The sequence below is a fragment of the Protopterus annectens genome, chromosome 2.part0, assembly GCF_019279795.1.
Source record: "Protopterus annectens isolate FY-2018-M chromosome 2.part0, PAN1.0, whole genome shotgun sequence".
Classification (NCBI taxonomy): Eukaryota; Metazoa; Chordata; order Ceratodontiformes; family Protopteridae; genus Protopterus; species Protopterus annectens.
In genome coordinates this window covers 505,153,427-505,171,558 of record NC_056728.1, presented here as the reverse complement: position 1 = coordinate 505,171,558, position 18,132 = coordinate 505,153,427, and the positions used below count along the sequence as shown (strand labels likewise).

The 18,132-nt window shown below is 45.8% G+C and overlaps 1 protein-coding gene across 5 annotated transcripts in view; it reads left to right on the top strand.

Moving 5' to 3' along the window:
* The window catches only part of RNF170 (ring finger protein 170), a 747,148-nt gene that overhangs the window by 564,962 nt on the left and 164,054 nt on the right, over positions 1 to 18,132 (top strand). For all 5 annotated transcript variants that reach the window (XM_044060906.1, XM_044060905.1, XM_044060909.1 and 2 more), the window contains one exon: positions 467 to 542. In XM_044060906.1, coding sequence (XP_043916841.1) covers positions 467 to 542 — 76 coding nt within the window. The remainder of the gene's footprint in view (positions 1 to 466; positions 543 to 18,132) is intronic.

Below are 18,132 nucleotides of genomic sequence, written 5' to 3'. Positions count from 1 at the left end.
GTATTACTTTGCAACTGCGTCAGGCAAGTTAATATTCAACTTAAAATAAGCTAATGTGACTGAACACAGCTTTTAATATGAAACAACTAATATTGTTATGTGCAAAAATATGACACTTTATTATTTAAAAAGCTGTTTTATATATTTGCTTGGGAAATAATGTAAAAAAAGCCATTAAATCAATTTATTTTATGTGATTAATTTATAGGCTTTAAATCTTGCAAGTGCCAATATATAGAGTGTTATGCATGAAAACAAGAAGCTGCTTTTTAGGCCTTATTCGTGCCTTATGATTGTGTAACAGGGTTTTATGTTTTCTCACTAGGATACCATGGAGCTTGATATTCAAGAAAAAAAAAGAATATCTAGATTGAATTTGCAATGAAAGTGTACATTTTCTCATGCTGTTTAAGACCTGATTTGTTAGCATTGTGTTGCTTATAATTTTGTGTCTTTATCTTTGTAGAAATGAACATCACAATATCCACCCTGACAACCAGGAGCGAGTGAGGGTCCTTCGACAGCAGCTACAAGTAGAACAGGTAGGCAATGTATTTTATCAGTTTCTTAAAGTTTATCAGTAGGCTGTGATATCATCAGATACATGCTCAATTAAGTTGTGTTTTGTTACATATAATACACCAAAATCATGCATTCCAACAACTTTTGTTCTAAAGATGAGTCAAAAACACACTCTACCTGTTGCCCATTTAAAGCATAGACATTCACACCACAGCAGAATGCACGATGACAGAGAAAAAAAATCATCAAAGAGTTACATTACCTTTTGTTGGGAGCTTCACTGTAAGTCATAACATATGGTTTTAATCACCTTCTATAGTGTTTGCCCTTCTGCAAGGCAGGTACTGATAATGGTGGTGCCAGATATATCATGTCAGGGTTTGCTGTCTTCAGTTCTTCTTGCCTTACTGAGTACTCTTGGCCCCTAAGTTGTGCTAGGAAAAAAACATATCTGCATAATAGTTTGTGCAGACTTTGTTAGCAGTCTTTTTCAAAACATTTCTTCAGGTTAAGTCAACATTTTGAAGACATTTTTAACACCTCATGGTATTTTGGAATTATGCCATTAAGATATGTGAACAAGTATGCTTGTAGAAAACTAATAACACCAGAAGACTACCACACCCTGTGCTTGTTTTGCCTAACCCTGACTATTATATATGAAAATTTGAGAAATTTGTATGTGCTTCTATAATAAGGCATCCTAAGTCTCAACTCATATTTGACAGAAAAATCAGTCTTCAGATGAAATAGTTTAGAAGAAGTACTTTTCTAAACATGTAGACTCTGAAAAAGGAAAAGGCTTCTCACATGAAATCAGAAAGTCAAGAGTTTGGTTGCCATTAGAAGAACTGCTTCTACTGAATCTCTGGAGGAGGTTATATCTTGTATGTTGGTTTCCAGTAACAGAGGCTTGCAGACTTCTTTTAAAGTACCTGACACTTCACCAGATGTCCTTCCTTATCACTGTTGCAGTATTCTTTACTCTTGGGATATCCTGCCAAGGACAGCTGAATATCCAGCCAGAATACCAAAGTCTGTACATCATCCAGGCACTGTATGTCTACGTGCAAGGCGTAAGGTACGTATGTGATGTATGAGTGCCTAATACTCAGCACTACTTTACTGGCAATCCATGCACTGTGTTTGAATTCGGTCTGCAAGCTGCTCACTGGATTGGTTCCACTACTGAGCCTTCTAAAGATAAGTGCCCCAGTGGGGTCTCTTCCTACCTTTCTTTTTTTTCCTGTTACCATAGTTTACGTCATCCAACCCAGCCACTGGGGATGCACAAGCCAGTGCATTTCTTTGTGCCGGTCCCAAGCCCGGATAAATGGGGAGGGTTGCGTCAGGAAGGGCATCCGGCATAAAACTTCTGCCAAAAATTACTGATGCGGAGAACTTTTCATAATTGCATACCGGTTCGGTCAAGGCCCGGGTTAACAACGACCGCCACCAGTACTGTTAGCCAACAGGGTGCTGGCGGAAATTGGGCTACTGTTGGCCGAAGGAGAAGAGGAGGGCGTGCCCAAAGGCAGGAAGATAGGAGGAAGGTTAGGAGTGTAGCAGTGAGGGTAGGAACTTTGAATGTTGGCAGTATGACTGGTATAGGAAGAGAGCTAGCTGATATGATGGAGAGAAGGAAGGTTGATATATTGTGTGTGCAAGAGACCAGATGGAAGGGAAGTAAGGCCAGGTGTTTAGGAAACGGGTTCAAATTGTTTTATCATGGTGTGGATGGCAGGAGAAATGGGGTAGGGGTTATACTAAAGGAACAATATGCCAAGAGTGAAATACGCGTGAAGAGAGAGTCTGAGCGAGTGATGTTTATGAAGCTCGAAATTGATGGTGTAATGATGAATGTTGTTAGTGCATATGCTCCTCAAGTTGGGTGTGCGATGAGAAGAGAAATTTTGGAGTGAGTTGGATGAAGTTGTGGTGAGTGTACCCAAGGGTGAGAGACTAGTGATGGAGCGGACTTTAATGGGCATGTTGGTGAAGTGAACAGAGGGATGAGGAAGTGATGGGTAGGTATGGTGTTAAGGAGAGGAATGCAGAAGGTCAGATGATTGTGGATTTTGCGAAAAGGATGGACATGGCTGTGGTGAATCGTATTTTAAGAAGAGGGTGGAGCATAGGGTGACGTACAAGAGTGGAGGAAGATGCTCACAAGTTGATTATATACTATGTAGGAGGGCCAGTCTTAAGGAGATTGGAGACTGTAAAGTGGTGGCAGGTGAAAGTGTAGTTAAGCAGCATAGATTAGTGGTATGTAGAATGGCGTTGGTGATCAAGAAGAGGAGGAGGAATGTGAAAGCTGTGCCAAGGATTAAATGGTGGAAGTTAAAAAAGGGTGATTGTGAAGTGGAGTTTAGGGAAGAGTTAAGACAGGCACTGGGAGGCAGTGGAGAGTTACCGAATAGCTGGGTAACTACAGCAGAACTAGTAAGGGTGACTGCTAGAAAGGTGCTTGGTGTGACATCTGGACAGAGGAAGGAGGACAAGGAGACCTGGTGGTGGAATGAGGAAGTACAGGAGAGTATACAGAGGAAGAGGCTGGCGAAGAAGAAGTGGGATTGTCAAAGAGATGAAGAAAGTAGACATGAGTATAAGGAGATGAGGCGCATGGCAAAGAGAGGTGGCAAAAGCTAAGGATAGGGCATATGGAGAGTTGTACGAGAGATTGGACACTAAAGAGGGAGAAAAGGACCTGTACCGATTAGCTAGACAGAGGGACAGAGCTGGGAAAGATGTGCAGCATGTAAGGGTGATAAAGGATAGTGAGGGAAAGGTACTCACAAGAGAGGAGAGTGTGTTGAGTAGATGGAAAGAGTATTTTGAGAGGCTGATGAATGAAGAGAATGAGAGAGAGAGAAGGTTGGATGATGTGGGGATAGTGAATCAGGAAGTGAAACAGATTAGCAAGGAGGAAGTAAGGGCAGCTATGAAGAGGATGAAGAATGGAAAGGCTGTTGGCCCAGATGACATACCAATGGAAGCATGGAGGTGCTTAGGAGAAATGGCAGTGGAATTTCTAACTAGATTGTTTAATGAAATTTTGGAAAGTCAGAGGATGCCTGAGGAGTGGAGAAAAGTGTTTTGGTACCTATCTTTAAGAATAAGGGTGATGTGCAGAGCTGCAGTAACTACAGAGGGATAAAACTGATTAGTCACAGCTTGAAGTTATGGGAAAGAGTAGTGGAAGCAAGGTTAAGAAGGGAGGTGATGATTAGTGATCAGCAGTATGGTTTCATGCCAGGAAAGAGCACTACAGATGCAATGTTTGCTCTGAGAGTGTTGATGGAGAAATACAGAGAAGGTCAGAAGGAGTTGCATTGCGTCTTTGTAGACTTGGAGAAAGCATATGACAGGGTGCCTAGAGAAGAGTTGTGGTATTGTATGAGGAAGTCGGGAGTGGCAGAGAAGTGCGTAAGAGTGGTACAGGATATGCGAGGGTAGTGTGACAGTGGTGAGGACTGCAGTGGGAGTGACAGATCCGTTTAAGGTGGAGGTGGGATTACATCAAGGATCAGCTCTGAGTCCTTTCTTATTTGCAGTGGTGATGGACAGGTTGACAGATGAGATCAGACAGGAGGCCCGTGGACTATGATGTTTGCAGATGACATTGTGATCTGTAGTGAGAGTAGGAATCAGGTTGAGGAGACTCTGGAGAGGTGGAGATATGCTCTAGAGAGCAGAGGAATGAGGGTCAGCAGGGCTAAGACAGAATATATGTGTGTAAATGAGAGGGAGGGTAGAGGAATGGTGAGGATGCAGGGAGTAGAGTTGGTAAAGGTGGACGAGTTTAAGTACTTGGGATCAACAGTTCAGAGTAATGGTGAATGTGGAAGAGAAGTGAAGAAGAGAGTACAGGCAGGGTGGAATGGGTGGAGAAGAGTGTCAGGAGTGATTTGTGACAGACGGGTATCCGTAAGAGTGAAAGGGAAGGTCTACAAGAGTGTAGTGAGACCAGCTATGTTATATGGGTTGGAGACAGTGGCATTGACAAAAAGGCAGGAGTCAGAGCTGGATGTGGCAGAGTTAAAGATGTTAAGATTTGCAATCGGTGTGACTAGGATGGATAGGATTAGGAATCGGTATATTAGAGGGTCAGCTCATGTTGGACAGTTTGGAGACAAAGCAAGAGAGACGAGATTGCGTTGGTTTGGACATGTGCTGAGGAGGGATGATGGGTATATTGGGAAAAAGATGCTAAGGATGGAGCTGCCAGGTAAGAGGAATAGAGGAAGGCCTAAGATAAGGTTTATGGACGTGGTGAGAGAGAACATGTAGGCGGTTGGTGTGACAGAGCAAGATGCAGAGGATAGGAAGAAATGGAAAGAGATGATCCGCTGTGGCGACCCCTAACGGGAAAAGCCGAAAGAGAATGATGATGATAGTTTACGTCATCCAGGAAGAGAAAATGTGAATATGAGAGGGAAATTCCCCTTAAAGATAGGCATGAATAGTGTCTTTTTTGTTTACATGATATCCACAACCATATACAATGTGAAATTTGTCAGGCATTTGTCCCTAAAACATTCCACAGCCATTTGTCATCTCTTTCCATTTATTTGGAGAACCAGTGATGGAAGGTTTTGGCTCAGGGTACCATAGTTGAATCTGTCCAGCCCGACATTCAGGTGCCACTTTAAAAGAAAGCCAAAAAGGTGCACATTGATCCTGCCGCTGTCCAGCCTTCATCATACATCTCCATCGGATTGGATGAAGAACTCAAGGGCCATCTGGTACCAATGTCAGCTCCCTCTGGCATGACCCAGTTGGAGGCTGCCATGGAGCTGTGTACCTGCACATTTGCTGTGGCTATGCCTACATCTGGTGCAGATGTGGTGGGGAACTACTGCTGATTATTTCAGAGGGGCCTAGGGGATTTCCCAAACATTTGTTAGGGAAGAGGTGCCTAGTACTGTCATTGAATCTGGGCAGGGGTCTGAACCTCCTAGATTTGATAAAACTGATGTTCCTTTGAAAAGAAACAGAATACTAAGCATGTGGCCCCTGTGGCTAATGATCCACACAAAGAATGGCAGAATTTTACTTGGGGGGGGGGGCTTTTCAATGCTCTTATGCTTCTGAAGTCCACTCAAGGATCATCTGTTCCTGCTTTGTTTCCCTGGTCTTCCACTCCTTTCAAACACCCTAGGGTCTCTGATTCCTCTGATGAAGAGTTATACTCTGGTGAGAAGTCATTGGTTTACTCCTCTAAGATCCACTATCCCCTTGCCCTGGAGTCTGAGGAAGATTTACTTTCTCCTGACTCTCCTATGGAAGAATTGTCTTCTGGGGATATGGTAGTTTGTATGATGGAACAGTCTACGTGGAGCCGTTACCAAGTTTCTGATGTAAAAAAGGTATTATGATCTCTTGCAAATAGATTCTCCTCAGCCTTCTGCAGTCCCTCCAGAGCTGGCTACCTTTTTGGATACTTTCACTGCAGCTTCTCAACCCCCTGCCCATAAAAAATTGGCACGTTCCATAAAGTTCCAGAAGCTCAACAATTTTTATATAAAAGTAATTTCTCTGTTCCTGCTGTTATTTCTGTAGCTACTGATAAATCATGCTAGTTGCTGTCTTCTTCTAACCTTTTACCGTCTGATAAGGACAGCCATGCCATCGTCAGGTGTTGTAAAAAATATATACCTTTCTTACTTTAGCCTTCAGTGATATTTATTACCAGACCCATATGACTAGATATGTCCTGGCTCTTTTCTCCCAACTTGGGGGCATTCTGGTTGATTTGCCTGATTCAGAGGGTAGGACTTCTGACATTTCCCTTTTGAGCTTTGCCTCTCAGGTGGTTCGTAATTCTATTAAATGTAATTATGATTCCACTAATGCCCCAGGGGAGCTGCATCTGGATCTGTTATGAGGAGGTACTGTTGGTTGTACCCTAGACTGTGCCTGAAGACGTCAAGGCCAGATTATTGGATTCCCCATTAGACAACCTGAATCTCTTTGACATTACTGCTGCTGAATTGTTTAAGACCCTTCCAGATAAGGCTAAAGTTATGCAGGATTTGAAACAAATCTTTGTCTCTAAATCACTGTTGCTTTTTATACATTGTGCATTCAATAAATATATTGGATGTTTGAGTTCCTGCTTTTTTCTGGTTTTAAGTCACTGTTGCAGTATTTCTGACATATGGGTTATCACCACTGACATCCGGCCAGGGTACCAAAGCTTTACCTTCCCGAGGCTGTATATCTGATACACAATCTCAGCTTATATGCATTTGGGTGTATAAATAGTTGTACGAGTAACAAAAATAAGAAAACGAACACAGGACCAGTGAAACTAGAAAACTAAAGTTTAATTAGCTCTTTCGCCTGCAATTACATGTGACTTCTTCAGATAAATCATACTGTTATATCACATCCTTTTATAGCCAGGCACCATCCCATGATCACAACAATTAAAATAAATAAACCTTGTAGATACACACATTTTTTACTATAATTTCCTTTATGTAAGTATACTATGGATTAAAAAAACATTTTAAGAAACTTGTAAAAATGTTTAACTAAGAAAAATTGTGGTATATGTTATTTAATACCACCATCTAGATACTTGAGCCATAAATACTACTTTAAAACCTAGAAATAAATCAACAGCACTGTTGAAGTACGTAAATTTCAACTAAAATCGTATGTGATTCCTATCACTCAACGCCATAATAAAACCATAAGCATTGCAGTCAAAAATAAAATTCAGCTTTCAATTTTAGATACCTAGAGAGAGAGAAGTGACATTGTTCAATCCAGGTGCATTCACCCTCAATTGTCACATAAATTCTTTGAATTCAAGGAACAATTCCTTGGGACCCCCCTTACTATTACTTTCGATCTAATCAGTTGCTGTAAATTTGAATCTATGATCTGTGTTCGAGTTGATATGCCCTGCCAACACATTCTTTAGATTACCTTTCTTGATGTTGTACATGTGTTGGTATATACAAACTTTGAAAGTCTTCTTGGTCTTACCTATGTAGAAACTATCACAGGTTTGGCATAGGGCAATATACACAACATGAGTACTATTACAATTCAATTTGTGAGTTAAAGAAATTGTACCATAGTCAGGAATGTTCACACTTTCAGTTTCCAATGCATTAACACATTGAGTGCAGTGGCCACATTTTACATTGTTTAACTTAGAGGCTCTCCTTCCCTTCCTTTTTACTGTATATAAAAAAAAAAAACTGTTGTGTTCGTTTAGTAGTGTAGAGATTTTTTTTGTCTGTCTGTATTGTGGTACTTGGATTGTGTGTAATGGTAGAGTTAGGTCCAAGGATACGAAAGTTTCTGGCTTCAAAAAGTGTGACTCATGCTGTCAGAAAATGTCTCTGACAGATGGGCACACTAGTGGCGTTTATTGTTTGGTCGCTGTTCACCTGCAGGATTCTTGTTCTATTTGCCACACCTTTAGTCCAAGTGTCCTGCAAGGGTACAAAAAAAATTAATCCTTCGGGGTTTATTGAAGCCTCAGGATTCACCGGCAAAGAGTTCTCAGCCAGTGAAATCCCCTAAATCTGTCAAACTGTTGGCTCCACCTTCGGAGCCGACTGCTGTACTGGAACAACCGAGTATGTCGGTTCCAGCTGGCACCGACAAGACAAACTCCTCCGTCGGCCTCATCAGATGTTTCAGAGCCGCCACAGAGCCATTAGATATTGAGGTCCCCTTCTTTAGAGTCCATCCACTTGGCGCCTCGGTCACCATTATTACAAAGTGAACGTAGCCACCATTCTTCACACTCCTCTCGATCCTCTAGGCTTTCGGATCATGATGTGGAGAGTGTAGTAAGTAGGTTGCTTAAGTCACAGGCACTAGCTAAATTACTATCCAGCCCACCTCAACAGGTATTGGCTCCAACCATCTCTATTTCCATTCCTCCTCCGACTCCATTGAGTTTGGAGCCAGAGGTCGTTGGTGTGCGGGTAGTGGAACTGTTGGCTCCAATCACCATCTCTCCTTCGGCTCCAATTACCTCAACTGTTCCTTCTATCGAGGAATCTGGACGCCAGGGCTCTCTCGTCGGTTCCGGGGGGGTGGCATCGGACCCTTGTCTGACCCCGTTCTCCCCCTCGGAGCTTCGGCGCAGGTGAGCTCAGCTCCAACATCGGCCTCGGAGCCGTCGTCCTCGGCGCAGAGCAAGATTCCTATTTCTTCAGAACCGGAGATTTCTCTGCCTCGAGGTCGAGATGCCTTTGAGGTCATGTGGAGTGTGCTGTCCTCCGAAACAGCTCCACTACCAGCTCCATCGGCTCCATCCCCCATAGTGTCTGTGCCAACCTCTGCTCCTCCTCCAGACCCCAAGCATAGGGAACTAATGCCCCAGGACACCCCATTGGGTGTTCCCTCTTCTTCGCAGGCCTCCCCTGATCACTCAGAGGATCCCCCTCGGAAGAAGAAGTGCAAGAGGAAGCATATTGACTCCCCTGAGTCTGTCACTTCAGATACAGACTTAGATGAATCGGAAGGGTCCCCGAGGTCCCCCTCTGAAGATGTTTCCTTTTCGGACATCCTTGAAATGCTTAAGCAGAGGGGGAACGGGACTTCCCTAGCCCCTACCGAGGATGAGTCTGTATTCCTAGACGCATTCGATTCCCGACCTTCCACCTCCTGGGTTTCTCCTCATTTCGACACACTCATGTCTGTGGTGTCTCAAAAGGCTTGGTCAGCTCCGGACATTGTGGAACCAACTCCTAGGAGACCTAACAAGTTTATTGCAGCCCCCCAGGATAAGCAATTCCTTTCCAAATTTGTGCTCATTGATGCCATGGTGGTAGCAGCAGCCACCAAGAAAGAGTTAGCAGAAACCTCTTCATCTGTTCATCCCCCTAACAAAGAGTCTCGGACGATGGACAGGTACAGAAAGCAAATGTTTGCTTCAGTGACCTTCTCGATGAGGTCCCTGAACTATCTGTGTCATTTTACTCATCTTCAAAGGAATCTCCTGAAAGAGCTTGGAGATGCCCTTCAACATCCTACAGCTGAGGGAGTACAAGCCAAAGTAGCTTCCCAGCTGGCGACTCTTAATTCCATAGTCAACTCCTCCATGAGGCTGATTTCTTATGCAGCCGATGGAGCGAGCAGAGCCGCTGGTACAGGTGTGGCCCCCAGGAGACATGCTTGGATGCGGCTGTGTCAGTTTGCGGAACCCTTTCAAGCGTCCTTCATCAGTACTCCCTTTGATGGCTCCTTTCTCTTTGGGCCTCAGGTGAAAGACACGTTGACCAAGTGTGAGCAAGAAGGCAAAACTCTCTGTGCCGTGGGAGTCTGTTTTTCCACTCCCTCTAGACCTTACCTCAAGGGTCAGAAGAGTGGGAAGATGTGGTTCTGGAAATCCCTGGGATCCTTGCCTGACACACATGGTGATTTTTCCTCCAGAGGCAGAGGGGGAAACAAGAATAACAGACGCCGCCCTCGTGGCAGAAGGGGTCCGCAGAACCAGGGTGACAGAGAATCCTTCTCTGGCAAGCCCTTCCAGCATCCCTGAAGGGTTGCCCGGTTGCTCACCTCTGGAGGCAGTCAGGGGAAGACTTTCGCTGTACCCAAAAGCCTGGCAAAATTTAACAAGAGACAGATGGGTACTATCCATTATATCTGGATTTTACAAAATTCCCTTCCATCAATCCCCCTTACAGTCAAAAAAGGCCTTTCCAGATGTTCCACCCAATCTGAGGGAGCAAGCAGTCATAGAAGTTTCAAAACTGCTAGAAAAAAGAGCCATTCAGAAAGTCCCCGCAGACCAGCTCAGATCCGGAACTTACTCAAGATTCTTTCTGGAACCAAAAAAGACAGGGGACCGGAGACCGATTCTGGATCTCAGCAGACTAAACAAATCTGTACAAAGAGAAAAGTTTCGGATGGTCACGCTACAGTCCATTCTACACTTTCTGGGTCAGGACAATTGGATGTGCTCAACAGATCTTCAGGACGCATACTACCATATCAAGATGGACAGACACTCCAGGAGATTTCTTTGCTTCCGGGTAGGGGCCAGTCATTACCAGTTCAGAGCTCTGCCCTTTGGTCTTACCTCTGCCCCCAGGGTGTTCACCAAGTGTATGGCAGTAGTCACGGCTCACCTGAGGTGTCAAGGATTCCAGGTGTTTCCATATCTAGACGACTGGCTCCTTACTGCTACCACCAGGCATCAACTCTTACAAGCGCGGTATTATACAATCACATCATGCACTCAACTAGGCATCACAATAAATTTCGAAAAATCTGCCTTGTTGCCCTGTGTGTCTATCACTTACATAGGAGCAGAATTAAACACAAGGGAAATGTTTGCAAGATTACCACTGGAAAGAGTTTCCACAATTCATCAACAAGTGTTAATCCTAATGCAGAGCAAAAGAATTCAAGTCAGATATGTCCTTTAAACTCTGGGCTCCATGGCAGCAGCCATTCTTCTGGTTCCATTAGCGCATTTCCACATGAGAATTCTTCAGTGGCTTCTTTTCACGCAGTGGTCCTTTCAGGAACTTCCCATGTCTCATATGATCCTGATTACAGAAACATGCAAAAGGCACCTGTCTTGGTGGATGGACTCCTCACTAGTGTCTCAGGGCAGACCTTTCATACAGCCTCCACCAGTAGCCACAGTGACCACGGACACCTCCCTGATAGGGTGGGGGGTATTATCTGGGCAGGACAGTCCAAGGCACTTGGCAACGTCACAAGTACCATCTGCACATCAGTGTCCTAGAAATGTGAGCCATGCTTCTGGCGTTGCAAGCCCTTCAAGACTGTCTTCCTTTGGGGATCATTGCAATTCAAACAGACAACATGTCAGTGGTGTGGTACATCAACAAACAGGGCAGAACCAGGTCCTACCCCCTGTGTCAAGAGGCACTCAGACTGTGGCAATGGGCGATTTCCTCCCAACATTTTCTGATTGCTACGCACATCCCTGGGAGATCCAACGTCATAGCGGACAGGCTCAGCAGAGCTATTCTCATGCCTTATGAGTGGTCTCTGAATCAGGAAGTTGCGGATCTTATCTTCCGCAAATGGGGACAGCCTTGCTGTGATCTGTTTGCCACCCTTCTCAACAGCAAATGCAGCAACTACTTCTCCCTTCTTCCGCTTCCAGGTCACATACCCAGAGACGCTCTAGTCCATGATTGGCCTCAGAGACTCCTTTATGCTTTTCCCCCATTTCCCCTAATACCAAGACTCATACAGAAAGCAAAATCGTTGGGTTTCAAAATGATCCTCATTGCCCCTTATTGGCCTCGATAGATATGGTTTCCATTCCTGCACCTCTACCTTGTCGATCAACCCTGGATTCTGGACCCGATTCCAGATCTTCTGATTCATCAATCAGGTGGGTTGCATTAATCCCTCCAAGCACTCCAGCTTACAGCTTGGTTACTCCACTTCCAGCCTTAGCCAGGCTTCCCGGTATCTCCCCAGCAGTCTGTGATATTATCCTTTCCTCACATAAGTCTACTACGAGAAAAACGTATGCTAGTAAATGGAAAAGGTTTTCTTACTGGGCAGAGTCTAGAAATGTAGATCCTTTCTCAGCCCCAGTCCATGAAATTCTTGAATTTCTAGCACAAGTTTTTCAGTCCGGTGCCGCTTCCGCTACTATTAGAATACAGTTAGCGGCCATTTCAAATTTTCATATCAGATTGTTGAATTCTAACATCATGTCTCATAAGCTCTGTAAGGCTTTTTTGAGAGGAACATCTCTTCTTAGACCTTCAGCGAGAGATCCCCCTCCTCCTTGGGATCTTAATTTAGTCTTAACTTCCTTAATTTTGCCTCCTTTTGAACCGGCAGCATCATGTTCACTTAGGTTTCTGTCTTGGAAGACACTTTTTGTGGTTGCTATCACTTCAGCTAGGCATGTCACAGAACTTCAAGCACTATGTGTTCGTCCTCCTTACCTGGTGTTTCACAAGGGCAGAGTTTCTCTGAGGACCAATCCATCCTTTCTTCCTAAAGTCTGCTCAGAGAACAATTTAAATCAATCCATAGATCTCCCAGTGTTCTTTCCCAATCACAGCAGCAAGGCAGAATACAAGCTCACCAACTGGATGTTCACAGACAATTGCGTTTTTACCTTTATAGACATAAAGAACTTTGTTTGTGTAGTAGTGTACTGTGTTTAGCCTAGGTAGAGTACTTAATCTAAGTAGTTACTGAGTAGTTAGGGAGTGTTTCGGATGGTTTCTTTGTGTGTTTCCAAACTTTGGTTTGTTTTGGACTTAGAGCAAGGGTTTTTCCCTAGGTTTGGCGATGTCAGATAAACCCTTGGGGTTTAAGAGAAGCTCCTCATGTGCTTGGAAAATGCGTATTTCTGACTCACATGAGGAGTGTCTGTATTGTCTTGGTGGCGAATACTTCGAGGTGAAGTGCGGCATTTGTGCCCCCTTCAACCCTAGAGCTCAGGTTGACTGCCAGAATAAGTTACTCATCAAAGGTTTGGTTAAGGGAGGCCCCTTGGTCACTGGTTCCCGGCCAAGGTGGGTTCCTCAGGGGCGAAGAAGAGGATTCCTGTGGAGGAGGCCCCTTCAAACATCTCAGGCTGTCGGATCCTAAGTCCTCGGGTCCAGCTCCAGCCAGGGCAGTTTTGGATCTGAAACTCTCGGGTCCCAGATTGTCCAGGGAGTCTACTCCTGGATCCAAAGGTTCGGATCCAACGCCTTCAAATCCGACTCCTTTGGCTCCCTCTACTGGATCCAGGACTCTGGATTCGAGACTTTCGGATACAAGGGTGGGAGCTGTGTCCACGGATCTGATCCTCTCGGATCCAAGAGATTCGAGGGCTGTTATCTCAGATCCTTTGTTGATGTTGGCTCTAAGTAGGATGGATTTGAGAGTCGTGCCGGAGCCGATTGTAGTGAAGGACCTTCCCTTGGATCCCTTGATTTCAGTGCAGGCGTTTTCCTCTCCTAGTAGGTCTCATTCTAGGGAGCACAAGAGAAGACCTTCAGGTTCCAGGCAGGACTCTCCCACCAGGTCCTCCATATCCTCCCGATCTTCCAGGACTGCTTTTCCTATGGATATGGACAGGATGATGCGGGTCTTCCTGTAAGCTCAGATGGAGTTGGGGCTTCTGGCTTCCGGCTTCCCTGGCCCACAGGTCGGGAATCCAGTCTCCCACTTCCATTTAACTGCTCCTCATCCGACCAGTAGCTTGGATTCCCAGGGACTGATGAGCGGGGCGGAGGCCAGGACAGTGTCGGGGTCCTGTTTGGGCCCTTCCCTAACGGGATCGACGGTGCTGTTCCTGCCCCCCCAGGACAGATCATCCCTCTGGTCACAGCTGTTGACCCGGGGTCCATGGGGTTGGATTTGGGTCCGGGGTTTTCTGACTGGTCTCTTCTCCTGGGTGCTTCGGCCTACGATAGCTCTGGCCCGATGCTGTCCAGTGGAGCGTGGGGCCAGGGGTGGTCTACCTTCTCTTCTGCTAAGGTATTATTGGCAGAAGAGGGGGACAGGACCTCCTCCAGTCCTTCCACTTTTTGGGTGACGGAATGTCCTTCTCTGCGATCTGAGCTGCCCCCCCCCACACCGTCATCCTACCCAGCCTCAGTATCTGAGTGGGCTGGGTCATTCTGCTTCTGGTCAGAACATCCAGCCTAGCCTCCAGGGGGTGCCTCCCCCTCAGGAGTCCCCTCCTCTTCTGAGTCTTCCACGCAGCCTCTGGTAGAGGAAGTTCCCAGGAAGAGGACATGTAAGAGGAGACATCTAGACTCCCCTATGAAGTCGTTAACCGAAGATACGGATGCTGATGAAGGGGACGGGTCCCTGAGATCTCCACCAGAGGACGTCTCCTTTGGAGACATACTCAAAATCCTCAAGGCGAAAGGCGGTTGGTCTGCCCAATCCCCATCCTCGGAAGGATACCGTATTTCTGGAGGCTTTCGGCATGGGCCCATCTACCTCTTGGGTGCCCCCCCCCACTCATCCTCTTATTAATCTCGAGGCCAGCAGGGCTTGGAAAGAGCCAGATACAAAGAAAGCAGACAAATTTCTCAGTCCCCCAGCGGATAAAACCTTCTGGTCCAAAGCAGTCCCTGTTGATGCTATTGTGCTGGCCACTGCCACCAAAAAGGAATTGGCAGAGCAGAGTTCTTCTGTCCACCCTCCCAATCACGAATCGAGAGCTCTGGACAGATTTGGAAAGCGAGTGTTCACCTTGGCTTCATTTAGCCTGTGAACATTAAATTATCTTGCTCATTTCACCGTCTCCAGAGGGATTTGATAAAGGAACTGTCTACTTCCCTCTCAGGGTCAATGTCTGAGGAGGAATTCAAGGTGATCTCTCCTATGCTGTCAACCCTTCATTCAGTTGTGAATTTGTCTATGAGGCTAATTTCCAATGCTGTGGAAGGGTCCTCATGGGCAGCGGGCTCAGGTATCTCCATTAGGCATCATACCTGGCTGCGCCTGAATGGGTTTGCAGAGGCCTTCAAAGATGTCGTTTATCAACGCCCCCTTTGATGGTTCCACTCTCTTTGGTCCCACTGTGAAAGAGACGTTTACCCGCAGTGAACAGGAATGGAAGACCTTGTCGGCCCTTGGGACTAGATTTTTTGCCCCTCAGAGATCCTTTTCTAAGACCCAGAAGGGGAGTAAGAAAATGTGATTTCAGTAGATGCAGTCTTTCTTCTTAGATGTTCAGGAGGATTCCCCTTCCAGGGGACGGGGAAGAGGTTTCAATGGTAGATGTCACCCTAGGGGCAGAGGAGGCCTACAATATCAAGGTTCCAGGGAACCCTTCTCTGAGAAACCTTTTCAGCATCCATGAGATGTTGCCTGACTGTCCTTCCCTGGAGGCAGTCGCAGGTCGGTTATCTTTGCACCCTCTAGCCTGGGCAAGCATTACAAATGATCAGTGGGTGCTAGCAATTATATCCAGCAGCTATTGCATTCACTTTTCGGAAGTTCCCCTGAAATCTCGAACCCTTCTAAACGTGCCACTCAGTCAGGAAGAGTTGGCCCGATAGGAGGTTGCGAGCCTTCTTCAGAAAAGAGCCACCCAAGAGGTCCCCACAGGGCAGAGAGGATCCAGAACTTACTCCCGCATCTTTTTAGTTCCAAAGAGAACAGGCGACCTATGTCCTATTCTGGACCTCAGTTGCATGAACCTGTTCGTACAGAAGTCAAAGTTTTGGATGGTCACTCTGCAGTCGATTGTGCCCCTTTTGCACAGCAACGACTGGATGTGCTCAGTGGACCTCCTGGACATGTACTACCATATAAAAGTGGCTCGACAGTCCAGGAGGTTTCTCTGCTTTCACTTGTGAGCTGATCATTTTCAGTTCAGGGCCCTGCCCTTTGGCCTCACTTCAGCCCCATGGGTGTTCACCAAATGCATGGCGGTGGTGGCAGCTCATCTCCGGCTGCAGGGAATCTAGGTTTTTCCCTATTTGGATGATTGGTTCCTGACGGCCTCTACAAAAGCATCAACTATTGGATAACATTCACACCTTACTCTCCCTGTGTCATCAGTTGGGAATTACAGTGAACATGGCCAAATCCTCTTTGATTCCAACCCAACGTCTGGAGTTCATAGGCACTCTGTTGGATGCCACCACACAGATCGCAGCCCTTCCTATTCGCCGGGCGTCTCTTATTTGTGTCCAGGTTCAGGTTCTGCTGGAGCAAACGTCCTCCGGCTTCACACATTCTCAGGGCTGTAGGGTCCATGGTGGCTGCCATTTACTTAGTACCAGTGGCGTGGTACCACATGAGAGTTCTTCAGTGGACCTTTGCAGTTCAGTGGTCAGCATTTCTGCATCCTCTATCATTCACCATTTGTCCCACCCCTGTGTGTCGAAAGCATCTTTTGTGGTGAATTCGATCACCGGACCTCCTAGTGAGCAGGTCGTTCGCGCCACCGATTCCTACTGCGATGGTCACCTCAGACGCTTTCCTACTAGGGTAGGGAGCACATTTCCAGGGACAGATGGTCCAAGAGACGTGGTCGCCGTCAGAGACCAATTGCACATCAATGTTCTGGAAATGAGGGCAATCCTTCTGTCATTGCAAGCCTTTCAGGATTGCCTCCCTCAGGGAACAATTGCAGTTTTATCGGACAACATGGCAGTTGTTTGTTATATCAACAGGCAAAGGGGCACATGTTTTAATCTGGTGGGTCACAAGGCCATGAGGTTCTGGGAATGGGCGCTGTCCACGGGGTGCTTTCTCATTGCAACGCACATTCCCGGAGTATCCAACGTGTTGGTAGACAAATTGAGCAGGGCTGTTTTGACCCCTCACGAGTTGTCCCTGAATCCAGTGGTGGCTCAACAGATCTTCCGTTGGTGGGTATTTCCGAGCCGTGATCTGTTTGCATCTCCTCTCAACCACAAAAGCAGCAACTTTTTTGCATTGATCCCCCCAAGGGGGAATCCCCCAGGAACGCGCTCACCCACGATTGACCTCTGGATCTCCTGTATGCCTTTTCTCCTTTGCCTTTAATTTCCAGAGTACATCAGAAAGCCAGATGCAAGAGTTAATTGATCCTCATTGCTCCCTTCTGGCCTCGGCAGGTGTGGTTCCCCCTTCTACAGTCTCACTTGAGGCATCCACCCTGGGTGCTCGATCCAATTCCGGATCTTTTGTCTCATCCGTCTCTGCTTCCACTCCCGAACCTTCAGACCCTGCGTCTGACAGCATGGTATGTCCACTTCCAGTGATTTTGGCTAAGTCCAGGCTAGTTTCACCCATAAAGGATATTATCCTTGCTTCCCAGAGCTCTTCCACTAGGAAGATTTATACCAGTAAATGGAAGAGGTTTTTGATTTGGGCAAAGAATAAGAATCTGGACCCCTTTTCAGCTTCCATTCCTGAGATACTTGTCTTTTTGACTTCTCTTTTTAAGGAAGGGGCCTGTTTCTCCATGATCAAGGTTCAAGTGGTAAGAATTTCAAATTTTTAGTGGTGATTCTACCTTTTCTTCCCGCCTCTGCAAGGCCTTTTTAAAAGGTGTTTTTCTCTTACGGCCTCCTGTGAAGCATCCATCTCCTCTGTGGGATTTATCTTTGGTGCTACAGGCATTGACGAAACCACCCTTCGAACCAACGACATCTTGCAATTTCAAATTTCTTTCTTGGAAGAAATCCTTTTTAGTGCCAGTAACTTCGGTAAAGAGAGTTTTGGAGCTGCAAGCTTTTACAATTAAGCTGCTCTACTTAGTTTTCCATAAGGACAGAATGTCTCTGAAACCAGATCCATCCTTTATGCCTAAAGTGGCCTCAACTACTAATCTTAATCAATGCATTAATCTTCCAGTATTTTTTCCTAACTATACCAATAAAGGGGAGTATATCCTGCACACCTTAGACATTCATTGTCAACTTCATTTTTATTTGCATAGAATTCAGGAGTTTAGACATTCAGACCAGTTGTTGTAGCCTTTTCTATGAATAGAAAGGGCAGAGGAATTTCGAAAGTCATTGTCTCCCACTGGATTTCGCAATATATTTCCTTCATTTACTCTTCAGAAGGTGTTCATTTATCTGCATCAATAAGGGCTCATTCCACCAGAGCAATTTCTACCTCAACTGCATTTGCAGATCATCAGTCTTTGGATGACATTTGTGCAGCAGCAACATG